Source organism: Physeter macrocephalus, chromosome 19 (assembly GCF_002837175.3).
Source record: "Physeter macrocephalus isolate SW-GA chromosome 19, ASM283717v5, whole genome shotgun sequence".
Classification (NCBI taxonomy): Eukaryota; Metazoa; Chordata; class Mammalia; order Artiodactyla; family Physeteridae; genus Physeter; species Physeter macrocephalus.
The window spans coordinates 25,539,829-25,566,175 of record NC_041232.1 but is presented as its reverse complement, the minus strand read 5'-3'; the positions used below and the strand labels follow the sequence as shown (position 1 = coordinate 25,566,175).

Genomic DNA, 26,347 nt, shown 5'->3' with positions numbered 1-26,347 from the left:
CCTTGTCATAAAGCTTGACTTTTGAAGCACGTAAAAGTGTTTTGCTGTTCGAAAAGCAAATTAACAAAGGATCATATGGATGCCCAACCAGAAGAGTGGTTCTAGCGGCAAATGCTTTCTCTCCAGACCTGCAGAGACGGAGCTGAGGGCAAGGGCTGGTGGCCCTGCGGGAAAGCCCCGGGAGGCGCACAGTAGGTCTGCTGAGTACGTCCTGACTGCCTGCGAGGTGACCTCCCAGGAGACCTCAGGGCCCGCACAACCTGCCCTGCGGTCGGATGGCAGATGTGCCATAGGGAAGAAAGGTTGAGAGGACCTGGGGAGAGAACCACTGTGCTGCTCTGGTCTGCCCCCAGGGGCCTTCCCGTCACCTCTGGTCAACACCCCGGGAGGTGGAGACATCACAGGAACCAGAGGGACAGCAAGGGCTGTCCATCAGTCTGTCCCAAATGTCCCTGGTCAGTGAGAACAGAAGAAAGAGCCCCTGTCCTGCCCAAAGCACAAGACCGCTGTCCCACTGCTCCCTGCTCCCTGCCCCCACACGGATAGATGGAGACTCAGAAAGCCAATGGGGACCAGGGCTCAGGTGTGACCCCCTGCCCAGACTGTGGCCTCTGCACACCCTCAGCTCAGACGCTGGGCTCCAGCCGCCCAACCCAGGATTCCAGGAGACAACTCTATCCCCAGGACTGTGGACACACCCCGAGCCAGGCCAAGTCAGGCGCTGCCCTCAGCTGACGACATCACTGCCACACTGTGGAGCTCCTGCTGTGTCCACAGCCCCTAATAGAGGTGGCCGGTGATCCTCTCAGCTGCCCCAGAGGCAGGGATCGGTCTCATCCTTCCCCAGGGGCAGACTCAGGTACGCAGGGTAGAGGGTGAGGGTGCCTGGGACCTGCCCGGGACGCAGGGGGCGGGAAGCCCTTACCCGGGCAGAGAGGGGGAGGGGCCTGTCGGGATGTGACGGGGGTGGGGGGGGCTGCATCCTCCGGACAAAGGTAAGGAGGACTTGAGGGACACTGGCACCGCGCACAGGTCCCACCTCCTGAGCAGGGCCACACCTAACATTAGGTTATGCTCCAGGGGTGGCAGTCTGTGTCCGCATGGAGGCCAAGACGGTCTCCCAAGGGCTTGGCAGAGCTCTGAGACCAGGCAGGCTGAGGCCTCAATGCTCACGGTGCCAGGCCTCAGTGTCCCCATCTGTGCCGTGGGGACAAGCAGGTCTCAGAACAGCACCTGGTAGAGCGTACTCATTTGCTGAGTGCTAGCTGTCACTATCAGCCTCATTATCAACTATCTGAACTCTGGGGGAAAACCACTACACTTTAGCAAGAAATGAGGCCAAACAAGCGGGGCTGATCTAGAAGTTATGACTCGTCCAGAAGCCCCGTACTTTCCAAGGCAGGCAGACTCCTCCCTGGCTCAGAAGGGCAGAGAAAGGTGCATGGAGTGGCCCTGGGGTGATGCCGCTGTGTGAATGCCAAGCAGAAAGCAAGCTCAGTCTCACTATGACCCGGCCAGGGCTGGTCTGAGCCTGCAGAAGTCCCCTAAAGCCGAGGCTGCACTTTCTGGCCCCTGATGCAGAAGGGGTGCAGCCAGAGCCACTGCAGGCGGCGTGTGGACCCAACAGGTGCGCTGAGTGACCCTGGGCGCAGCTTTCCTGAACCGCAGTTTCTCCTCTCACTGGTTCATTCCACAAACATGTATGGGGCACTAGGACCCCGCAGGGGACACACACACACACACACACACACACACACACACACACACACACACACACACACACACACACACACACACACACACACACGGTGCCTGCTCTCTTTCAGCTACAAGTTCTGGCGGGGAGAGCGTCACAACAGAGCAGACAGCTTCGGAAAGAGTGGTAACTGACAGCAACACACACACACACACACACACACACACACACACACGGTGCCTGCTCTCTTTCAGCTACAAGTTCTGGCGGGGAGAGCGTCACAACAGAGCAGACAGCTTCGGAAAGAGTGGTAACTGACAGCAAAGAAAGTTTGTGAAATAAAACGGGGAGATGGACAGCGGGGGGGAAAGGCATGCTGCTTCAGGCCGTGCCCGGAGAGGGCCGCTCAGAGTGACATTTGCGCCTGAGACATGAAGGCGCCAAACAACCCAGGCAGAGGGAACAGCAAGTACGGAGGCCCTGAGGCAAAACCTGAAAGGGGCTGATACGCTGGTGTGAGAGGATGTCGGGTGGCAGAGGCCAGGTGATGGGACGCAGGGCCTTGGAGGCCGCAGTAGGAGTTTTGTCTTTTCCCCACGGGGCAGAGCAGTTACACCTCTGGAAGGTGGGTGGTGTATCCCCTCTCAGCGGCCGCAGGGCAGGACCTGGTTTGTACAAAGGCAGAAAACTCAGCCCTGGGACCTCCCCTGCCCAGTACGGAGCCAAGGTACGTGCCACCACACCCCACCAAAGCATGTTCGCTGAGGACCCCTAGGCCCAGGAGCCATCTCAGGCCCCCCAGATGTGCACAACAGGCGATCCTGGGGCTGTGTGTTAGCACAAGCTCTGACACAGGTGCCCCACCTCTGTGCATCCATGTGCCCAGACAAGAAGGGGCAAACCTGTCCCTGGGCCACCTCTCCCTGGCTGCCCGCACCTGACCCTGAGGCTCTCGACGGACCCGGGGAGCCCCTGGGATTGGGGCTCACTGCAGAGACCTGCACTGTGGGGACTTCCCTTCCCCCAAAGCTCAGCCTCTGCGACTGGTGAGTCCTAGGCCACTGGCCCCCAACCCCGAGGAAAAGGGGAGCTGTTAACTGAGAGGTCCCTGGGGCCCCCAACCCAGCGGGTGCCGGTCCCCCAAAATAAGTGCTGCCTGGGGCCCCTGGAGGGTGGAGGGGCTGGCCAGCTGGCTGGGGCTCACGGGACTCCGCAGCCAAGCGGCATTCCTACCCAGGCCAGTTCTAGGAGACAGCAGCTCCCAACCAGTCCACTTGCCAACTCTGACAGCATCCATTTCCTTCTCCACTCACTTGGTTCCAGGCGAGAAGGGAAGCATTTGCTCAACAAATACTGTCCATGATAACTCAACCAGACAAACAATATTTTTTTGCCATCCTATTAACCACGCAGCAAACAGCGGTCGCAGACAGGGGGATAAACTATGACCCTCCCTCTTCCCGTCTAAACAGAAACCTCAAGGAGGAGGAGAGGAACAGGAGGAATTCCCCAGGTATCCATTTTATCAAGGCCTCCACCAAGTCCAGCAGTGTCCACCTCCCTAGCACATCCTGAACCGAATCAAGTGATATTTTGGCAACAGAAACACAACTGAAAAAAGACCGGCTGAGTAGCTAGACAGCCCCCAATTCGGACAGTGTAATTTAGAGATTTTCTCCCCAGCACCTCAAGACACAAACACACCTGCACCCAACGCAGGTTGCCGGGTCCGCCAGGAGGAACGCGCCGGGCGCGCGGGCCCCACGCAGCCCGGGGAGCCCTAAGGGGTGGGTGTGCCCATGCCCCAGGGGCTTCCCGCTCGCGACCCCGCGGCAGCATGCTCGCGGGGGCCCACCTACCTCCAAGGCCTCCAGCGTGCTGAAGCTGGCGATGGCGAAGCCATCGATGACCTCTTCCTCCTGCGAGCTGGACTCGCGGCGGCGGCGGCGCGGGGGTCGCGCGGCGGCGGCGCGGGGCGGGGGCGCGCGGGGCAGGCCCGTGTTCTCCTTGCCGGGCCCGGGCTCGGGCTCGTCCCCCGACGACGCGCTCTGGTCGCGGGCGTCGCGGGCCGCCTCCCGGCGCCGGCCGCGGTCTCGCTGCGCGCGCGAGCGCCGGCTCTGGCGGACCTTGGCCTCCATGGCGCGCGGTGACCTTGCGGCCGCGCCGTCGGGCTCCCGCTCCGCTGCCGCTGCGCTACGCGGCACCGCCGGGCTCGGTGCGGACCGCGCCGACTCCGGCCGTGAGCGGCGGCGGGCGGCGGGGCGGGCCAGACATGCCGCGCGGGTGGCCTCAGCCCCGGGCCCGGCGCGGCCTGGGCGCCTCGGCGCGGGAGGCCGCGCGCATCGGCGGGGCGGCCGGCGCTCAGCGGCCTTCGGCCGCGGCCCCGGGGGCACGCCCCATGCGCGACTGGCGGCGGGCGGCTGGCGGTGGGCGAAGGCTGGGCGGAGGCCCGGTGGGCGGGCGGGGCGCGGACCGGGGCTGAGACGCCTGAGCTCGTGAGGCGGCGGTGGCAGCGGCGCCCCGAGCGGATAACAACTGACGTACTTCCGCCAGGCAGCCGGCGCCAGAGGAAGTGGGCGCTTCAGCAGGGCCGACGCGAGCCCCGCCCCGCCCAGGCCCCGCCCCTCCTGGCCCCGCCCAGGCCGCGTTCTGCCCCTCGGCTTTGCCCCACCGCCCCGCCTCCGGCCCCGCCCCGCCCAAGCCGCGCTCCGCCCCGCCCTCACCCCGCCCCTCGGGGGAGGGAGCTAGGAGGCCGCCCCCGCCTTCCCGCCCCTTCGCTCGCACCTGGGCAGGCGTCCCTGAAAGTGGGAGGTGTGGGGAGCTGGAACGCTGCTCGCTGTTTCAGTTGCGGGGTGGGGGTGGGGGGGGCGTCTTTGCGCCTCCGCAGGCGCAGCCTCGTTCCGAAGAATCTTTAAATGGCAGCGCATGAGCAGAAAAGTGGGGGCCTCTCCACGCTCACCGTCACCCCCCTCCGCCCCCGCCCCCCCAGGGTGAGCATGGATGAGGCGTCCTCGTCCCAGCCCTGATGCGAGGGCCGAGGGTGGGGCGTCCTCGCCGCGACTCCTAATACAGGGGAGGGTAAGGGTCTTACTCCGCTTGTGGAGGGGCACAGACCACCTCCGCCCCGAGTGGGGGCGTGTGAAAGTCGGGTGAGAGTTTCTCAGCCCCTCACTACCCTGCACCCCAGTCCAGGACTTCTCCACGTGTCTCCTGCCCCTCTTCCGCCGGGGTCTTCCTGCAGGCTGGTCTTGCCCCTCCACGGCTTCCCCGTGCTCTCCACGGGCTCCTGCCCAGGCACCCCAACCTCTGGGTTCTAGTCTGGGAAGGGGGAGTTTTACACGAAGTGCAGCTGCTCTCCCTTCTCCTGGGTCAAGTTCCCCACCTCACCCCTCTGGGTGGGAGGCCCCGGGCGTGCCTGGTTGGCACAGAGACAGCAATTAGGGGTGCAGGGGCTGCTCCCCACCCAGGGCTGCATCATGGCAGGAACAGATGAGAAAGGGCAGCCTGAGAGTTGAAAGCTAGGTATAGGAGGACCTTCCTCTTTCACCCATGGAGACTGGTGAGGACCGACTGCAGGTGGGGAGGGGCCAGCTGTCTTCCTCAAATCTTAAGGTCATCAATTCATTTAACACATATTTACCAAATGCCCTACATCCCAGCAACTGTTTGTGATGCAGTAGTCGATGAGACAGATGGCTCTTTTAGAAGTGAGGGAGAACATGAACACAGAGCCAAATAACGTAATATGGAAGGGTAACTTGAAGAACACTGAACAGGGAAGTGTCATAGGAAGTGGGCATGGGGTGGTCCCGGAAGGCCTCTGAGGAGTGGCGGTTTGAGCTGAGACCTACCAGATGAAAAGGGGCCAGCCAGCAGCCAGCCCAGGGCCCCAGCGCGCACAGGGCAGGGAGCTGTGTGGTCTGGGTTGTCACAGGCTTTTGGCAGGGTTGTCCCTGGGGGCGGCTGGGGAGGCTGCTCTACAAACTTCTGGACACAGTGGGTGGGGAGCTCAGGCCTCCAGACCAACCTCCAGTCCTCCCAGGCCCATCCTTCAGGCTCCCTGTGCTCTGGGCCCTCCCCGCAGCCTCTCCTAGCCTCTCTGGGGTGGGGGCAGGGTCCCCCTCCCCCTCTGCCCATTTCAGATTTTCTTATAACTCTGACTTCCCCCAGCAGCATCCCTTTTGATTTTTAAGAGCCTTGTTAGGAAGACAGAAAACTTTCTTTGCATTCGTCCTCCCCTAATTCCCCTCTGAGGACAGAAGGCCAGAAAATCTGTGTTGGGAGGTGGTCCCAGGGGAAATACTTTCGGGTTTCATTTGGATCTAGGCCCTTGGGCCTGCCTGCCCATCCCCAGAGGGGCCTCCAGGCCCCATACCTGCTCCGGAGGCCTTAGAGACCTGCAGCCTGGGCTGCTGAACTGACCTTGGGGACTGTAGGGGGCTTCCTATGGGCCCTTCCTTGTCACCCCTTCCCCACCCTCCTAGAGCAATGCTTGGGAAGGTCCAGGTTCTAGTGTTGAAATTTTCAAGTGTAGAAATGACTGTGTCTGCTCATCTGTTCTTGAAGACGCTTGGATGTGCGTTCAGGGTGAAGGATGGGGTCTCTGTAGACCCCCTGTGGGAACTCCTCTCTGAGTTTCTTAGCTCTCCTGGGGAGCAACCCCCTCCCCCACAGGTGTTTCCCTCCCTTGATTCATCTCCAGGTGGCTGGCCAGCGCCTTAGGGCCCAGCTGCCGCCAGCTCCTCAGGATCCTGGGCCCAGGGAACCTCCCCTGTGGAGAGGGGCAGGGTGGGGTGATCTGAGGCCGAAGCCTGCTTGCCTGCCTTGTGCCCATTTTTCCCCCAGCTACGCACATCGCACGTCGTAACAGAATGACTGGGTACCCTTCCCAGGGCTCTAAACCTGCTCCGCAGTGTTTGCAGGAGCCTGCAGAGCTGAGCGCCTGACGCCTCCACTCCCTGCTGGTGTAATGGCTGGCAGGGCCCCTGTGCTTCTCATTTTGACCTGTTTGCTTGCACACACATTTGCCCTCTTCTTCCTGGAGGGATATGGGGGGGCTTTGGAGTGCGGACACCAACAGTGGCTAAGGGACAGCTTCTAGACCATGCTAGTGATGGGAACTTTCTAGATCTATGCTATCCAGTCCAGTGGCCACCAGCCATACAAGGCTCTTGAGCCCTTGAGATGTGGCTCATGCAACTAAAGAACTGAATTGTGCATTTTATTTATTAACTTTAATCTGAGATGAAATAGCCCCTTGTGGCTGGTGGCTACTCTGCTGGGCAGGGCAGATCTAGGACCTGGGCTCCAACCTCAGCTTCTGTCATCGGACTGTGGGCAGGTGGTCTAACTTCTCTGCATCAGCTGTGCCTTCCATAAACCCTGGGTGGGGGCGTGATGACGACGTTCCCCGTGGCGGGTGGTCTAAACTTCACCTGGAGTGACACAGGGCCAGGAGGCTTGTTAACGTACCAGAGACTCATCGGTCCTGGAGATTTGCCTTTCCAACAAGCTGGGCCGAGGGTCTGGGGACCACAGGTTGTGGCCCCTCTTGTTCACGTGAGAAAGGGCTCCTTCGCCCCTTGCTCCGCCTCCCCCGAGAGATACGCCCCCCAGGACCTGGCTCTTGATGACGTTGATTTCCTGGCTCTTCTCCGCCTTCCCACGAGCTCCCTCCAGGCCCCTGGGGCTCAGCTTTCTGCTCTGCAGCCAGGCCAGGTCTCTGCTGCCTCATCCCTCCCAGTCCAACAGGGGGAAGGGGACCCTCCCCAAGGGCAGGGCGCTGCCAGAGAGAAGCCCCCCATCCCACCCCCAGCCTGCTGGCCCATCGCTGTGAGGCCCGAAGCCCAGCCTTCCCCTGGTCCCATCCCCAGAGCCCAGCCCTCTCCTGGTCACCACACACAGCAGAGCTCTGAGAGGCATCGCTGAAAGTTATTTGCTTCCAGGGTGGCCTGTCAGCCCCATCAGTCTCCCCTGTCTAGCTTTGCGTTAGAGTCGCCGCTTTTCTGTCAGGCTCTGAGCAAAGTTAATTGGTGTGGAATTGTATTCAGAATTCCGTTTGCCCTCACAGAGCCGCTTCAGGCCCCATAAATCATCAGATCAGCTGCTCCTTTGGAGTTCAAACATACTTTTCGCTTGTAGGGTGACAGCCACAAAATGAGTTCCTGCTAACAGGCCCGCCCCTGCTGCCCCGTCTGTGAACAGCTGTTTGCTCCAGCATGGTGAGAGATGATGTTGGTTTCCACCTTCCCAGTATCCATTCCACCTCCTTCTGGCAAGAGCGCCTCAAGGTACTTGGACACTTAGCCTACTTCCATGGATGCGGTCTGGGATGGGGGACAGCTCACTGCATGCCCCTCCTTCTCCCAGCCCAGGGATGGGCAGGCGTCCTAGCTCCTGCCATATTAATGCTGTGTGACAAACAGCCCCTGAAATCTCTGTGACTTGGAACATAACGCCTTCTTTCTTGCCGGTGGGGCTGCAGGTTCCTGGAGGGGCTCAGCTTCAGACTGTGGGTCAAGTTCGCGTCTGTTTCAAGGGTCTCTCTCTGGGACCCAGGCTGCAAGAGGTGAGCTACCTGCGGCATTTTCTTTGCAAAACTCATGGGGCCGAGCCACACTGCACAGGCACTTTGAAAGTCTATGTTTAAGCCTCATCGTGTCTGCTCACATCCCGTCCAAAGCAAGTGTCTCCGCCAAGACTGCCACCCATGGAGCAGGAAGTTGAGGCCTGCTGCTCCAGTGTGGGGAGGGGAGGGTGGCACTGTATTCTCATGGCCGGGTGTGTGTGTGTGTGTGTGTGTGGCCCTGCTACAGGAAGGAAGTAGAGACTTGGGGACCATATTCCCATTTGTCACAACAGGGGCCCAGGCTATGCCAATCCAGTGGCCTCTGCCTGAAATTAGACTCTGTCTATTTTTTTTTTTTTTTACATATATACAGCTTTTATTTGCAATTATACCTCACTAAGGTTGAGGAAAAAAATATTATATGTTGCTACTGATATTCAAAAGTGCAATGAAAAATCTATCTTTTTATTAGTTAATATATATATAGATCAATGACTACTATCCTTTGAATTCAGTTTACAAAATTTCATTTATTTATTTTATTTTTATTTTTTAAAATTTATTTTTTTTTTAACATCTTTATTGGAGTATAATTGCTTTACAGTGGTGTGTTAGTTTCTGCTTTACAACAAAGTGAATCAGCTATACGTATACGTATGTTCCCATATCTCTTCCCTCTTGCGACTCTATTTTTTTGGCGGCGCCGCAAGGCTTGTGGGATCCTAGTTCCCCCACCAGGGATGGAACCCGCGCCCCTTGCAGTGGAAGCGCAGAGCCCTAACCACTGGGCAGCCAGGGCATTCCCTAGAATCTGTTTTGAGCAGGGTATCCAGGGGATTGGGATTGGGGTGTGCTCATCCCAAGTGTGCCCCCCACTCGCTCCTGCTCCTCAGGACCTGCTCTGTGCTCGGGGGCTGCCCAGCTGTCCTGACCCCTACAGCCCCGCCCTGTCCACAACCTCCCTCTTCATCAGACCGAACTCAGAGGTCAGTCCTCCCCGAAGTGCAGTTGGGCGCTTCGTGCTGGGTTGACCCAGCTGAGTGGGAACATTTCTCAGAATCCCCCTCGCCGAGTGGCCGGTCAGGGCTGCCCACGTGAGAAGTCCGTGCGCTCTGGCAGGCAGAAGTGAGAGCGAGAGTGGTCAGTTCACCTCCGGGGGCCCTGCAAGGCGCCCGGCCTGCCAGCGTCACCCACGGAGTCAGGATCCACCATCCCCCGTCCCCGAGAGGCTCAGGCAGCTCTGGGCTGCAGCCCCGGGGGCTTCCTCCATCTCCTGCCCCTCCTGGAGCCCCGAGGAAGGGCTTGACTCCCTGGGACGGCTGTGAGAGGTCCCTCTGGAGCTCAGGTTTGTCCAGGCTCTAGCTTGACAGCTGCTGCCCGGCCTCCTGGCCACGCTAGAGACACACAGGCGACGCCCCGTAGCGCTGTCCCCGCCACCCCTATCCACCCATCGCGGAAGGCCAGGCTTCGGGGCCCAGTCCCACAGGCAGTGCACCTCCCTGGGCCCGAGGCCTCTCCAGGCACAGGCTCCCTCCTGCCATCTTGGTATCCTGTCCTTCGTGGGTGCGTCAGCTCCAGAAGAGCAGCTGTGGGCCTGACTCTGTGCCGGCACACACTGGGGGCCCTGAGTATCCTTTGTCTGGGGCGCCCCAGGAGTCCCAGCTTCCTGATTCTCCTTGGAGGGTGTCTTCCAGCAGGTCCAGCCTTGGAGGAGTGGAAGGCTCATGCAAGAAAGGGGTGTTTGGGGACTTCTCTGGTGGCGCAGTGGTTAAGAATCCGCCTGCCAATGCAGGGGACACGGGTTCAAGCCCTGGTCCGGGAAGATCCCACATGCCGCAGAGCAACTAAGCCCGTGCGCCACAACTACGGAGCCTGCGCTCTGGAGCCCGCGAGCCACAACTACTGAGCCCGCGTGCCACAACTACTGAAGCCTGTGCGCCTAGAGCCCGTGCTCCGCAACAAGACAAGCCACTGCAATGAGAAGCACGCGCACTGCAACGAAGAGTAGCCCCCGCTCGCCACAGCTAGAGAAAGCCCGCATGCAGCAACGAAGACCCAACACAGCTAAAAATAAATAAATAAATAAATTTTTAAAAAAAGAAAGAAAGGGGTGTTTGCAAGGCAGGGAGGTCCTGTCTGCACGGTCCCTGTGTCCCCAACATGGCCCTGAGTGGTATGCACAGCAGGTTGGGGGTGGCAGCCTGTGGGAGGGAGGACAGGGCCGCAGGGACCCCTGGGGCTTTTCCACTTGAAGCGGACAGAAACCCAAACCCAGCCTGGCTTCCTCTGCTGTGGAGCTTCAGATGTGCACCTGGGCCTCAGGTCGGGCTGGACTCAGACTGGCTTCACCTGGGGAGGTGAGGGTTGCAGCAGTCTCATCCTGCTAAGTTCAGGTCAACAGTAAAGAGGCAGTCTTTTCAGAGCCTTCAGAGGGAGCACAGTCCCGCTGGCACCTTGATCTAAGACCTCTGGCCCCCAGAACTCGGAGAGAGTGAGTTTCTATTGCTTTAAGCTGCCCATTTTGTGGCCACGAGAAATGACTACAGGCTGCTACCCTGAGGGGGGTGCATTGCTTCCCCTACCAGCACCTCCTCCTAGAGCCCCCTACAACCTCGCCTTGGTCCATGGAAGGGATGGAAGTGGCCATGTGCGCATTCTGAGCCTAGACTCAAGAGACCCTGTGTGTTTCCACTTGCTCTCTTACGCCTCTGCCAGGGCCGTGAGAAGGCCGTGCCCAGGCTAGCCCACTGGACCCAGGAGGATAGGGAGGGTGAGACACACCCAGGACTGAGTGCTCTGGCTACAGTGCTGGGCACGCCCATCCTAGAGTGAGTCCAGCTGAAATGAGCAGTCCAGCCCACATCCAAACACATGAACCATAAACACTTTTTGTCCAAAGAAGCTGGGATCTTGGGGCTGTTTGTTACTCAGCATGTTGGGGACTAGCTGACTGATGCAGATGGGGATGAGGAGGGTGGAGGGGACGTGCAGCCAGGCTCAGAAAAGACCTCACATAGCTCCTCAGCTACAGCTGGGTGCCTCAGGCATGCACTGTGACGAGCCCAGCGGTCAGGGACTGAAACGTTTCTGCTCTGCCAGCCTGTGGGAACCAGCTGTTGGTTCTGCAGTGACTTTCAGGACATCTGTGTGTGCAGCAGCGGCAGTGGTGACCTCGAGGGGCACAGACCTGGCCCGCGGGGGCCTGCGGTCAGCACTGGAGGTGGGTAGTTAACAAGTCATTACACTCGAAGTTACCAGGTTCTGCCGTGGCTGGTTGGCTGTGGGTGTGAGGTTAGGAAGCACAGGCACCTCTTTCAAGGAGTGTGACAGTGAAGGGGAACACGGTGTGGGACGGAACCTGGAGAGAAAGGTCGGGCCGCGAGGAGCTCCCCATGGAGGGAGCGCCGTGTGTTGGCGCAGCAGTGGTGACGGTGACAAGGGCACTAATAGCCATCGCTTTTTGAGAATGTATCCATCAGATGTGGTTCCAAATCCTTTTCCTGCATTAACTCATTTAATCTCTTAGTGGAGCTAACACGAGACTCTTTGTAGGTGTTCTTATTACAGGTTGCCATTCTTTTTTTTTTTTTTTTTTTTTTTCTTTTCTTTTTTGCGGTACGCGGGCCTCTCACCGTTGTGGCCTCTCCCGTTGCGGAGCACAGGCTCCGGACGCGCAGGCTCAGCGGCCACGGCTCACGGGCCCAGCCGCTCCGCGGCATGTGGGATCCTCCCGGACCGGGGCGCGAACCCGCGTCCCCTGCATCGGCAGGCGGACTCTCAACCGCTGCGCCACCCGGGAAGCCCCAGGTTGCCATTCTTAATTGCAATTCTTCATTGTCTCCAGCTGGAAAAGTGCAGGGCTCAACGCATTCTCATAAAATGTTATGTGTTCCGTGTCACCCGTGTAACAATCAAGAAATAGAACGTTACTTACAGCGTTGGCTTTTATTTATCTTACTTGATGTTTTATTGATACGACATGATTGCTGCGGTTCCAGCCATCATGGCCTCCCTCCAGCACCCCGTGAGGAGAGGAAAGCAACAGTGATGCCAAGTCCCAGGAGTTCTCATCACCAGAATAGTGTGTCTCACGGCCATTAACTGTTGTAAAGGAAGCTGGGAAAGTGAAAATCTGGCAAAGGGGGGTGGATTTACTAATGACTGTCTTCGACCAAATATGATTTGTCATAAGGCTGGGGTTGGGGGTCGGACTTCCCTGTGGTCCTGGGGTTGCTGCTCCTAAAGGAACAAAACGGGGGTCTGTGAGCCAGGAAGAGGGGCATGGATGGCTATTTGGTGGACGGTGAGCATTGGCCATCATACGCTGTGCAGCGTGTCTTTGGTGCTGGCACCCTGATTTTCCTCTGGGGAATCTCTCCTCTCCTGTACTCGGTCCATGAAATTAAGGAGGTGTTAACTTCATCTCTGGCTCCAGGTGTGGGTGTGTCACTCAAGCCTTGCCAGTTGGAACATCCCCTTTATGTGCCCAGTGGTTGGTCCGGGGTGGGCACACGACCCAGGGCCTTGGTGGTGACCGTGGAAGGGGGGTTCCCTCTTTCCCTCAGGTCCTGGGGGCAGGCAGGTGTCAGCTGGGGTCCTGCCATCACAAGGGGAGTGCCTGCCAGAGACTGGATCCCACATGGAGGACAACTGAGCAAGGAGACTGAGGGGACTGAGATCTAATGACATTTTTAACTTCGGATCCAGCTGTACCTGAAGCCAGCTCTATGCATGCACTTCACATACACATGATTCAATATGTTCCCTTTTTGCTTAATCCAGTTTGAGTCTTCTACCACAAGCACATCTTACAGAGAGAGTGCATCTGAAACGATCCCGTTACCTGTCAGAAGCCCATGAAAACCGCAGCAAAGGGGATGGGGCCCGGTTCTCTGGCTCCCTGTGCCTTGAAGCTTGATACTCGCTCCCAGGCTCCCGGCTGCCCCGCATTCAGGGTGATGCCACCCACCACCTCCTCGGGAAGGAAGCGGCCCCTGAGGAGTCCGGCCCCGGCAGCTCTCGGGCACCCATGCCACGCTTGGTTTCTTCGTTTATCCAGCAAACATTTCCTGAGCTCCTTGGAACTCCAGAACTTACCTTCGGTTACGGGGAACCCAGAGGACAGCAGGACAACGTCGGATTTGTCAGGTTTTCTTTGGCTGTTCTTGCAAATGGCAGACACCCAAGTTCAGGTTCCGCTGACTCGGGCAGGAGGAGCGTATCGAGGACACGGGAGGGAGGTTGAGCAAATAACCCCTGGAGGGCGGGGCGGGGGGTGCCCAGGAGCCACCGGAGTGGGGGCTCAGACGCACGTCCGCGCGCGCTCCGAGGGGCGGCGGCTGCTCTTGGACCTGTTTCCCTCTGCGTTGCCTTGAACTGTTTGTAAACACCTAGGCCTTCGTCGTGCCAGGCTAGCTTACGGCGCGAGTGGAGCTGGAAGTGCAGTGCTTCTCACAGGGCCATTCTATTCCCGCCCCACGCGGTCGTTCAGGGACCCAGGCCGCTGCAGGGTCTTCTGTCTGGGACGGTATCAGTGGCCCGAGCCGTGTAAGAGGGAGCCGGGAGGGAAGGCCCCAACCTGTCGTGCGGTGGCCCTGAAGTGACACAGGGCAGAGCAGCCACATGGGTCCCCCAAACACGAGGGGGCTGGGAAGTGAGAGGAGCTCACAGGTATTTGTAAGCAGTAGATGTGTCTCCGACAGCGTTTACGAGTCCTGGAGTGTAGGCAGGACTCGATACGCACCAGCTGTTGTGCTTATAACTCTCTGGACCCGTACGCAGAAGCCCTGTTTTCTGGTCCTTCAGAGATCACACGAGGTCTCGAGTCTCAGGTTAACCCAGGTCAGTGTCATTACCAAGCGCCTGCTCTGCTGGGCTCTCTGTGGGACACGTAAGACTCCATCCTTGCTTAAGGCACAGTGTCTCTATTTCAAAGATTCTGAACTTGCCCTGAATTCTGCCGTGGGCTCACTTTCTTGGCAGGCGGAAGGGAAGGTCAAGGCATTTGAACCCCTTCAGGCAGAGCCCGTGCCTCCCTCTGCCGCAATCCTCACCACTCCCTAGTCCCTTCCACCGTGCGCTTCGCTCACCTGGTTCCTGCCTGTCTCCGCAGGTGTCTGCGGCCCCTGGATTTCCTTATCTGCTTGTCCAGGTTACTCTTTAAGTCTTGTTTCAGGTGGTGCCAGAGAATTGATGATTAACCTGACCTGAGCTGACCTTTAGAGATCTGGGCTGAAAACTGTCACTCCAGGTACAGGCTGGAAAGCCTAAGGGCTGAAGGTTGGCGGCTCCTGAAGTTGTGCAGTGTACAACCTGTGTGGGTGTGCACGGCGACCCTTGTCTGGAGAGGAATGAGAGATGGGCCAGTTCTGGAACCTGGCCACCATGGTGGGAGGAGGCTCAAGCTGCTGCCCATGGCCACGTCCTCTTCTCCCTCCTTCCTGCACTCTTCAGACCTTTCATGGCTCATCCTTCACTTATCACCTGCCCTCAGGGCTCAGCAGAGGCTCACAAGGATCCACTGGGGCCCCTTCCGTTGTGAAGAACCTAAACCCAACTCAACTGGCGTACGTAGAATGAAAGGACTTTATTCCTGTTGCTGAAAAGGGCAGACCCAGCTTGACCTAGGGTTTCAGATAACCTGCCAAGACCCTGTCTCCCTCCATCAGCTCCGGCGTCCCCTGCGTTGTCCCTGTTCTTGGCCAGCCTCACACCCTGGGGTGCGGGTTGGGGCAAAATGGCCTGGAACTGAAGCTGCCCGATCACACTCTACCAGGGCGGTGACCCCAGCGAGACGGTCCTAGTAGAATCCCGGGGTTCACTGTGATTGGGCTCACGTGGGGATCCTTGATCAACCACTGTGACTGGGGGATGGTGACAATGGCACTAATAGTTACAGCTCTTGAGCGCTCAGCAATGGCCAGAGTACCATCTTTCTACCTAGACATTTAATTGCCATAGCAATCCAATGAGATCAATCCTTTTTAATCCTCATTTCATCACTGAGGACGCTGAAGCCCATAGAGATTGAATAACTTGACCTAGAAGTCGCATAGCTTTTAGTCGTGAGCCAGGCATGATGGGTCCCAAGTTACCACCCTCATCACCTTTTTCATCACCTGTTTCACCATCTTCCTCCTCCTCCTCCTCCTCCTCATCGCCTCCACCACCATCATCAACATCCTGAGAGTGAAAGTGGGGACGGAGGTGGCGGTAGTGGTGAGGGAGGCAGAGAAGATTTCTCCGGCACTGGGGCCTCCAGCCCAGATGTCAGGCAAGAGTGCTTCGCCTGCATGGGGAGAGTCAGGGGAGCACATTGGAAATATCAAGCCTTTGCTGAAGGACTTCAGGCTCACTTTCTTTGCAGTGTCACTACTCATAGATGTGATGTGCTGGGGGGACATGAGGACTTGCTCACAGTTGGGGTAAGTTGTGGAATTTTCCTCCAAGAAGGCAGAGTTGGATGTGGAGTGACTCCTTCCCAGTCCCTTGAGCCCCACTTGGAACACCCACTCCAGGTCTTGCAGGAAGTGCTGAGGGCCATGGGTTCCTATCCAGGGTGATGGACACACAGTCTCCCACCCAAGGCTCCTTCTGGCTGAGCCCAGACAGAAGGCAGCCTGGGAGGCTCCACCTGCAGGGTCAGGAATGGGCAAGGAATGAGTCCCAGGGCAAATAGCTGGGCACAAGTTGGAACACAAGGGTGGACACAAGAAGGAACCTCCTGGCTGGCTACGCACAGACAAGTCTCTTCTTGCTCCAGCGAGGCAGGCAGCTCAAACCTCTGTTAAAGAGATAACGCTCAGCCCTTCTTGCTTCCCTGGGTGCCCTGACATTTTTCTGAAGATGGGGAAAGGCTGACGTCACAAGGAAATTCTTTTGACGTCCTCCTGATGGCACAGGGTGGAGGATGCTCAGCCTGAGGGGCCATTGTGAGCGCCCAGGCCCCATGACATAGAGACCAGAGCTCCTGGGGGGTGATTCGTTCAAAGGCACACAGGGTGGGTCAGGGTGGAGCCAGGATGCAGCCTCCCTGTAGGGATCTTTTTAGGACCCAAAGAGTGTTAGTGAGGGCTCTCCCCAAAGTGACAAAAACCTAACCCAATCAGGCATGCATAAAAATGGAACTGTGCTACCTCAGGCAATTGGAGATGCCAGGGATACTGGTTTCAGGTATGGCTTGAACCAGAGGTCAACCCAGGCCGACACATCTGAGTCTCCCTGGCTCTGTGCTCAGCCATTCGCCTTTGCTAGGTGTTTGCACGTATCCAGGAGTCTCACTGGTTTGACTAAGGTTACCTGCCCAGCCCTGGACCAACCTGTGTGACACGGACAGAGGTAGGGGGAGTGACACCTGCTGACTGGCCAGACCTGGGTTCGACCAAGGTGAGGGTGGGGCCCCGAGTCTGTACTCACATGGGGAGGCTGCCCCTCAAAGCAGGCTGGGGTGCCATTAGCAGAAAGGGGGAGGGAGGTGGGCAGGCAGAAAGAGCCCTGTCCCGCTCAGTGGGGCTCCCCTGGCCCTGACGGATGCAGAGGGGCCCGGCGTCGCCTGTCCCTCCCAGGGAAGGCCCCTGGCTGTCCTCAGTGAGGCCCGCCGGGAGCAGGCCCCCAGCCACGTGTGTGCTCTGGGCACTGGGCCAGCAGCCTGGCCGGGGGGTCCCAGGGGAGCGGGTGTCGGGCTGCCAGGCGGCCCACACACTCTGGGCTTTTCCATGGCAACAACTGGGCCAGCTGGCAGCTGGGCAGGCACTTCACGAGCCTCTCAGAAGACACGAGGCCGTGTCCTGCATCCTGATGAGGGAAGAAGCTAGGCTTGAGGGTGTGGCCCACAGCGGCGTTAGCGACACGGCTGGCAGGAGGTGGAAGGAGGCCGGGGGCTCCCAGGAGGGCCAGGCAGGGCTGGACCAACTGAAACTCATCTCTCACCCATCCCGCAGAGTCTCCTGGGCGCAGGTGCAGTGGTTCAGAGCCTGGCTTTAAAGTCATTGTGTGGGTGAATGACCTCCAACGCCGTGCACACAGCAATCTGGGCCTCAGTTTCCTCACCTGTAGGATATGAAAAATCATGCCCATGTCATAGGGTTGTTGAAAATCGTAGGTTTAAATGAAATGGAATGAGTCAGGCACCCTCCACCTGGGCCCTTTGAGGAAGGTATAGAAAAGAGACAGGCGCCAGGAACCTGCCTCGAAAGAAATGCTGGACGACGGCCTTCAGGCAGACGGAGAATGATTTAGGCCAGAACTCAGGTCTGCAGAAGAGAAGAGAGCTGGAGAAGGAATAAATGAAGGCAGAATAAAATCTTCGCTTTTTCTTATTCTAATCGTCCTAACGTAACAGTTTCCTCAAAATGATACCAGCACAATGTATCGGGTGATTATAGCTTATGGGGATGTGAACAGAGCAGTGTTCCCTGAAGGTGCTGACATGCCTGTGGAGACCGACCATGTTACTGGAAGTGGACTTGGATGGGTTGTGAATGTACGTTGCAAACTCTAGGGCAGCTACCAAACTTTTTTTTTTTTTTTTTTTTTACAGGAAGTACAGTTGCCGTGTTGCAAAGGGACACAGGTGTGTTTGGGGTGTGGGCGTCCACAGGTGGGGCAGTACTGGCACAGGAGGAGCCGTCCCACCTGGGGCTGAAGGGCGGAGCGGGGGGACAGACGTGGGAACCAAGGGAGTGAGACAGACGCACGGAGAGGGAGAGAGGAGGGGACCCTACGTGGGCAGGGTGCCCGCAGGAGCTGTGGTCCAGGTAGGTCAAGGGCCGCAGCTAGGGGCCCTCCCTCTCTTGCCCCTGGCCCTGCTCTCCTGTGGGCGCTCCCTGGGCTGGACTCAGTGGTGGTCAGAGGGCAGGGAGCCCCTGACTTGCCCTCTCCGGGCCCACAGCAGGATGGTGAAGTGTGGGGCAGGGAAATTCCAGGAGAGGCACAGATGGATGACCTGCCCCCGTTCTCAGTACCCCGGAGCTGCTAGACGCCTGTTTCTGTTCCTGGGCTTTAATTCCCCGCCCCCCCTTGGGGGGTCTGGAGCCTAAGCGATGGGGCCAGGATTTTGTCCTTGGGGGCTGCGCTCTCTCATGGCTGGATCTAGCCCTCAGGATGTTTCAATCACCGTCTTTTTAACTACCTCAAACAGATGCTGTGCCCACCAGGGAGAGACGGCGTGGTGTGCCAGGAGCCTGCCCGGCAAATTTAATCAGCCACGTTACTCATCTAACAAATGCAATCCTTCTCCACCCCACAGCCTCCAGGCGACCATAGTCGGGTAGAAGCAGGGATGTAGCCAGAGAGTGGGGATGGCCCAGGGCCACTCTGGGGCTGCGGGGAGGCCCTGGGGGAGGCTCCTGGCACCCACCAGCTGTTGGTGACAGCTGCTTCCGTCTGTCCCCCCACCTCAGGGCTCTGTCAGAGGGTTGTTGTTCAAACAGATTGATTTTGGCAAAGCCTGTGAGATGAATGTGTTCTCACAACTGTCACTGGGCGTGCGGTTTCCTGGCTGCCGGAGGGAGGGCTGTGCCAGAGGCACTCCCTGGGTCTGGAGGCCAGGAGCCCGATGCGGGTCTCACGGGGGCCAAGGGGTCGAGGAGTCGGCAGGCGCCCCAGGCAGCTGGCTGGCCCTGCTCTTGAGGGCTGCCTGCAGTCAGGCCCCAATCCTTACCCCAGTGAGACACAATAGGTGAGTCAGGTGGGTGACGGTCGCTGGTGAGGGCTGGCAAAGACAGGGCCCAGGGGGCTTAGGTCACAGTTAAAAGGGAGGCCAGGGGCGGGGCGGGCATCAACTAGAGGCCTGGGGGAAGGCCTGCGGAGCGGACCCTGCTGTGGCAGTGGGGATAGCACGCGCACGCGGCCACCACTGGGTGAGGGGCAGATGAGTGGACGGCCCAGCACCCAGTGGGCTCAGCACGTGTGACCTGGGTGTGAACTGCGGCCTGGGTCAAGGTCAGAGCGTGCACTGAGGGACCCTTGGCTCGTCAAAGGCCACCTGGCGCTCCAGGACGGGACGGAGCCCTGAAGCAGGAGCAGGAAGCCCCTGCAGCCTGGGAGGACCTGCCGTCCACATAGACGCGACGGAAGGTCATCTCCGACTCTCACAGCGCCAACGCTTTCCCTGGGAAGCAGCAAGGGGCCAGGTGCTAGCAGAGGGGTCAACCCGCCCCCTGGCCTTTCTCTCTGTCACTGTGACCCAGTGCCTGGGTCCTCAGACCCAGACAGCGCTCCTGGAATCTGCAAGGCACCCCTGCTTCTCCCCCACCCTCACATCCAACCGGGCAATTGACTGATTCCAACCGATATTGATTAAGCACCTGCTCTGTGTCAGGCTCTCTTCTCATTGCTGGGATGCAGCAAGACAGAGCACAGAAGGTGCCCCCGTGTGAGTTTTGGAAGCAGTTGTGCTGGCTGTTGTGTGAGCGTTAGCCACCCTCAAAGTTAGGGGGAGCCCAGTGCACACGAGACCCCTGCTTCTGACGCCGACGACAAGCCCAAGGCCCCTGAGATCCCCTCGGGGTGGACAAGCCCCCAGGAGGACTACCCGAGCCCCCGCAGGGCTCTGTTCTCACGGCCCTGGCTCACTGCAGGGAGGGGGCGTGAAGTAGCCTCGGCCAAGGGAAGGGCGCAGGGCAGACCCAGGAGATGCCCGACCACGAGCGTCCGGTGTCTTCCCCGTGGGCCCTGACGTGTGACAGCACACGCACGGGCTGCTGCCAGCCGGGGGCTCCCCGCTTCGGCGTCCCGTTTTTACCGGGGCTGTGGGACCCACATGGCTGCCCCCAGGGTCCGGCCCCTCCAGAGGGGGCGCGGGGGCCACTCAGCCCAAAGCCCCGCGTGACCCCCTCGGTGACCCTGACGGGCCGCGGCCCCGCAGACGGCGCTCCCATCAGGACGCCCGGGGCCTCGGGCCCCTCCTGGAGCCGGACAAAGGCCGGCCCTCAGTCTCGGGGGTGGTTAGCCCTACACCCTCCGCAAAGCTGGCTTGCTTTCACGGGCGTCTCTGGTTGGAACAGGCTGAGAATCCCCGAGGTGGGGTCAGACGTGCTACCTGCCACACGGAGTCCTTCCACGAGGCAGAGCCTCATGGCTACGGCCTCCAACAGTGCCATCTGGGTCCCGTCGCTGTGCTCCGGGCCAGGGCGGGGGCGGGGGCACACTAAGTGGCCACGTGGCGGGGGCTTCCGCGCTGCCCCAGTGCTGCGCCTTGGGCTCCAGCTCACTCCCTCGGGTGGCACGGCTTGGGTGCCCGCTGTGTGCTGGTGTTCTGGGCCCGGGACGCAGCTGGCCTGCTGTGTGTCCTGTCCGGTGTCACACAGAGAAATACAGCAGGAAGAGGGTAGGGAACGAGGGTATTCAGAGGGCAGAGCAGGGCCGGCTGAGAAGGTGCCTCAACTGGAGGGGGTGAGGGAGCGAGCCACGTGATGCCCGGGGAAGGTCAGCGGGGCGAGCGGGCTGCCCGGCGGGGAAGCAGCGGGGCGTGTGCGCAGGCCCGTCACCTATCGCTGCTGTGACGCCGCCTCTGAGCCAAACGGGCGCCGGGGAGGGGTGAGACCCGGGAGGCAGGAGAGGCGGAGACAGCGCCTCGTGTGTCAGCTCGCCGGGCCGCTGGAGCCCACACCCAGCACCGCTCAGGGTCAGCGAGGGCGTTTCCGGGCGAGATGAGCCTCCGAGGGGGGCCCCTGCCGCAGAGCCCTCGCCGGCGTAGGGCCTCTCCACTCCGGAGGGGCCCGGATAGCGCCCAGCGTGCAGGCAGGAGGACGCGCCCCTTCCTCCCGCCTCACTGGGGATGAGGGACAGCTGTCCCACCTCCTCCTGCCCTCGGACCGGCCTTCACCCGTCGGCTCCTCTGGCTCTCAGGCCTCAGAACGCGGGCTGATCTACCCCACCGGCTGTGCTGAGCCGCCGGCCTGCAGGCGGCAGGTTGTGGGACTTCCCAGCTCCGTAATCACGTGAGCCCATTCCTAGAATGAATGAATGAATGAATACAAGCGGGAGGCCGGCTAAAGCCACCGCAAACCTAGGCAGCAGAGGCGGGGCTGGGGCCGTGCGTCTGGATACGAGTCCTTCTCGTCCTGGTCGGATGCACTAGCTCCGAGACCATGTCCCTGGCCCACCGCGCGCACCGGCACCCAGCTGCCGGGGACGCGCCAGCACGCGCCGATGCGCTGGACGTGGCCGGGAGGACGGGAATATGGGAAGGCGCGAAGGCCCTCCTATCGACCTCAGAAACCAGGGAGGAGCAGTCGTCTCTCAAGGGGGGGACGCCGTGGGAGGGGCAGGTTTGGGGTGTCGTACTTGCTTCCTGGGGCTGCTGTAACAAGGCACCACAAACCAGAAACCACAGGAGTGCATTCTCTTACCATTCTGGAAGCCCGAAGTCTGAAGTCAAGGTGTGCGCGGGGCCGCGCTCCTTCCAGAGGCTCCAGGGGAGGATCCTTCCTGCCTCTTGCAGCTCCTGGTGGCCCCAGGTGCCCTGCGCTCGTGGCCCCGTCCCTCCCGGCTCTGACCTGCACCCAGCTGGACTTCTCGCTCTGCCCAGCCCTCCTCCCGCCCTTTTCCTCTCCGGGGTGCAGGCCCCTCCCAGGCGTCTTGCGTACTTACCCAGGGCCCCGGGAATAAGACCTGGATCTGTCTGTGTGGGCGTGGCCTGCCTCTTGACAGGGATTTCCCCTCCTTCACCCCAACACGGACTTCGTTCCAGGAGCAAACGTCTAACGCCAGGTGGCCATCCAAGCACCGGCAACAGCAGTGCCGCTCAGCGGGTTGCAGGCTCTCTGTGGCACTTCACCCGCATTGCGCCCCTGGCTCTCAGGTCGCCTCCGAGGCTGCTGGCGCTGTATCCATTTCACGACGAAGATGAGGGCCAGAGAGGCAAAGCGACTTGCCTGAGATTGCTCAGCAAGAGGTTGTGGTGCTGAGGTCCAAACTGAGGCTCGTGTCCTGCTTCCAGGCCGTATCGCAAAGGGGCGGGGACAGGACCAGGGCCGCTCTTGGTGGAGGCCCACCGGCTCCTTGGGGCGGCGGGCAGGAGGCCAGCGTCCAGCTGGTGGCTGGTCATATTTCTTCTGCTTGAATAACAACGGCAATGACATGAAAAGAGCTAAGAGATATTTTCTCTGCCGAGACAGGGACTCACCTAAATGGCCGTGAGAGCCCTCGTGTCCACCACGGCGTCCCCAGGACAGAGGCAACTGCGGGCTGGTGGCTGACGCTCTCGTTCACTTGTCACTTGAATGGGCACGTGCTGACTGTGGCCTGTGGGTCAGGCCCTGTCCTGGGCGCTGGCAGCAGGCAGAGCCCAGGCACGGAGAGGCCCTGCTCCCATGGGGTTGTCCTGCTCCAGGGCTCTCGGGGTGGCCGTCATGGGCGGAGCAGGACGTGGCCCCGCCCTCCGTCCCTAGAAAGTCCAGCCTCACACGTTGGCGAGAAATAGGGTCCTCCTGCTAAGGCCTCGCCAGGACGGGTGACCCGATGGAGGTCAGGCAGGGCTGGGGTGCAGGAGTGGGAGGCCAAGCTGAGGTGGAGACGGGGAGGGGAAGGCCTCTGCGCAGGTAGCACGGGGACATCTGGGTGGCCTGGATCCGCTGGCCAGAGCTCAGCTGCCCTTCAGACTGCTAGTCTTTAAACATTTGTTCAGATTTTGTTAAGTGGTGGTGGGGAGAGACAGGTTTTTATTTTGCTAACATTTCATTTCTTCCCCAACATTTTGTCATGAAAAATTTTTGAACACACGGGGAAGCCGAAAGAACGTTCCAGTGCAGACCCACAGCCCATCGTCCAGACGCAGCTGCACCATTTACCGTACCTGCTCTCCACCCAGCTCTCACCCGCCATCCAGCTGGGCTGGTCACCTTGGGCAGCTGCAACAAGTAACCACAAACCGGGGGCTGGATACAGCAGACTTTATCCTCTCACAGCCTGGAGGCCAGAACTCGGGGATCAGGGGTTGCAGGGCTGGGTCCTCCTGCGGGCTCCGAGGCGAATCTGGGCCGGGCCTCCTCCCGCTCCTGGAGTTTCCAGCATCCTCGTTGTCCTGGGCTGGTGGCTGCATTGCCCCCGTCTCTGCCTGCGTCATCACGTCACCTCTACCTCTCTGTGTCCCCTCCCTTTCTCATCTGATGACCTGTGGGGGCCACCAAACGGTAAGTGAGAGAGCTGGAATTCAGGAGAACAGGAGGCCCCCAGCCCAGGAATAAATGAATTCATAAATGCAGGCGTGATACGCGTAGCACCAGGCGGAGGCTGCTTTCACTGTAAATCAAGAGCCAGCTCTGTTAGGGCCTCTCGGGGATGCGATGAGAGATGGGGATGCTGGAGGTCGGGGGGATGGCCCCGATTTTCATCTTGTTCCATCTTAGACTGCATTTCTGAGCATATAATACCTGGACGATGATGGCAATTAAATGCAGATTAAAATTTAAATTCGAAGTGTGACCTACAAATAGGAGGGAAAGATGCAAACGCCAGCACCTCGATGTCCCCCAAAGCCAGTCCTGGTCTGGGGGCCGGGGGGTGGGTGCTGGCCGCCTGGTGGCCTGGCTTCAGGTGCAGGAGGCTGCTGGCCTGGGAGAGCTGGCGGCACGGGGGAGGAAGTCCTCTTTATGGGGGTCCCAGGCTTGCCGCATTGGGGCCCCGAGGGGGGCTGGCTCCCTGCCTCTGCCTCCTGGTTCCTGCCCACTACCCCCAGCCTGGGACCATCAGACCATGGGATGCAAGCCCGGCCCTCCAGCCCTCCCAGCAAACGTTGGACTGACGCGGTTTGATGGCCAGAGACACCTGACCCCTCCACGAAGCCCTCCCTGGGGGCACCTCTGGCCTGGCGTGTTCACTGCGCCCCAGCCAGCAGTTCAGGGAGAGACCTCGCAGCCAGGAGAGGGGGCTGGGACCAAACGAAGTGAGATTTCAGTTTCCAAACGGGTGGAGAGGATGCGGGCCACGCCCTCGGGCCTCTGAGCTGGGTGTGGTCTCGGGCACAGTTCGGGCAGACCCTGAGGGGACGCTGGAGGCCCCGGGAGAGGGAACAGCCCCCGGGCGGCAGGCCCCCTGCTGCACGACCATCACACGCGCTCGGGGCTCAGAGCCACCCGCCCTTCTTCTCCCCGCGGAGCCCAGTCTGGGGAGTCAGGTCTGGGCAGGCGGCTGCTTTCGGAGGTTCCGGGGAGAGTCCTCGCCTTGCCTTTTCCAGTTTCTTGAAGCTGTCCTCATCCTTGGCTCCCGCCCCTCTGCGACTCCAGAGCCAATCCTTCCAAGCTCGGCTTCCGCCGTCACGTCCCCTTCTCTGACTGACCGCCCCCTCCCCTTATAAGGACCCCTGTGATGACACTGGGCCCACCCTCCTCACCCAGGACAATCGCCGCGTTTGAGGACCTTAGTTAATAATCTCTTCAAAGGCCCTTTGGCCTTAGAAGATAACGACTCACAGGTCCCACGGATTGGGACCTGGCGTCTCTGGGGGCTGTGACTGCGCCCTCCCGCCCCCGCCCCGTGCTAGGCCTGCGAGGAATAAGGCAGCTGCGGAAACGTGTGTGAGTTTTAGCGTTTGGCCAGACTTCCAACCTGTTCTGTGGCGAACAGCAAACAAGGCCGGATGCTGAAGGATACGGTGACCGCCGGACCGCGGGCCGCCGCCTGCTGGCGGACGGGGAGTGCCGACCGGGCCGCCGGTCCTGAAGGTGGACCAGGATCCTTAGGGGCCGCTCATCAACCCCGTGGCTGTAATCGTGCTGACTGTCCAAAAGATCCCTCTCAGCTGTGACAAGGGGATGTCCACTCCCCGGGGACCGATGGTCTGGGTGTCAGTCCCAGCCCTGCTGTCCTTGTGCGTGGCCTCGGGCAACTTACTGCCCGCGCTGCCTCCCCGGCTCCTCACCAGGAACGCACGTCTGCCTCGGAGGGGGGTGTGAGGGTTACAGTGAGATGATCCACGTGTAGCAGGCGAGTCTCTAAAGAGGCCGGCATGGCATCTCCCCCTTGCGTGCCCTCCTCTGGCCCCGGTGGGGCCTGCTCCCCGCCCTGGAACCGGGCCGGCCCTCGTGACTGCCTTGGCTGACACAGCACAGTGCACGTCGGGCCGTGTGCTGGGCTGTGTGACGCTGGGCGTTGGCACGTGGAACCAGCCGCCATGCTGTGAGGAAGCCCCAGCGGCTCACGTGGGGAGAGGCCACCTGGGGAGGAGCCAAGGCCCTTGGCCCCCAGCCATGTGACGGCGCGATCGTGGAAGTGGGTCCTCCCGCCCGGCTGAGCTGCCCAGCTGTGGAGCAGAGGCAGGTGTGGTCCCTGAGCCCTGCCCACCTGGCAGGTGCATATGAGCAAAAGAACTGAGCGCAGGTGGGCTGAGCCGCCGAGTTTGGGCGACTTGTCAGGTGGTGACAGAGAACCGAGGGCCGCATGAAGCACTTAGCTCGGCGGGAAGGTGCTCGGTAAGTGCATGGGGCGCAGGGGTGGGTGCAGGACGCCTGGCCCGCGCCTCCTCTGTGTTCGGGCCCTCACCTCCAGCAGCTGAGCCCCACGTGGCTCAGGGTGTGTGGGTCGCGGCGACCCCAGCCGGCACGTCAGGCGGGGCAGGGGTCTCACTGGGGTGACGTTGCCCCCGGGGCATGTCTAGAGACATTTCTGACGTACGCACGGGGGGCAGGAGTGACACCCGCTCTACGTACAGCCCCTCCCTTCCTCCTTTCCCACTTACGGGCACGGTGGTGGCGCTGGGCCTGCCAGATCGCCAGGATCATCTTATTCTGAGGTCAGCCGATTAGCAACCTTCATCCCCTGCCGTGTCTGGTTTCGGGGATTTAGTGTGACAGTAAGACCTCAATTTAACTTGATCACATTGGAAAGATTCTTTCCAAATGAGGTCGCATTCACAGGTGCTGGGCACATCCTCTTGGAAGGCCGTTCAACCCTTCGACCCGTAACCAGTCCTTAGATGCGTGCTGACGCCCGCCAGTGTCGTGCTATGCTGGCCGCAAGCTCACGCGGCGGGAGGCCTGGGGTCGGCCCCCTCATCCTCACGGGGCTTCCGCCCACCCCCTCGGCCTCCAGAGGGCCCGGCCTCAGCTGCTCGGCTGTGCTGGGAAGGAGAGCCCTTCATCGTG

The 26,347-nt window shown here is 60.2% G+C and overlaps 1 protein-coding gene and 2 long non-coding RNA genes across 5 annotated transcripts in view; 1 reads left to right on the top strand and 2 right to left on the bottom strand.

Annotated features, from left to right (window-relative positions):
- FBRSL1 (fibrosin like 1) overlaps positions 1-3,984 on the bottom strand; it is a 93,362-nt gene extending 89,378 nt beyond the window's left edge. Inside the window, exon 1 of one of the 3 annotated variants that reach the window (XM_055080552.1) lies at positions 3,556-3,984. In XM_055080552.1, coding sequence (XP_054936527.1) covers positions 3,556-3,834 — 279 coding nt within the window. In that variant the 5' untranslated portion in view covers positions 3,835-3,984. The remainder of the gene's footprint in view (positions 1-3,555) is intronic. The other 2 variants (XM_055080553.1, XM_055080551.1) reach the window with 2 other exon arrangements.
- On the top strand, positions 760-17,844 carry LOC114484401 (uncharacterized). Its single transcript, XR_003677249.2, has 4 exons — positions 760-859; positions 7,838-7,986; positions 8,181-8,264; positions 17,803-17,844. It is a non-coding gene; the product is annotated as an uncharacterized lncRNA (long non-coding RNA).
- On the bottom strand, positions 11,916-26,347 carry LOC129391583 (uncharacterized). The gene is made up of 3 exons (XR_008615966.1): positions 25,942-26,347; positions 15,383-23,379; positions 11,916-12,503 (listed from the first exon to the last, which is right to left on the bottom strand). It is a non-coding gene; the product is annotated as an uncharacterized lncRNA (long non-coding RNA).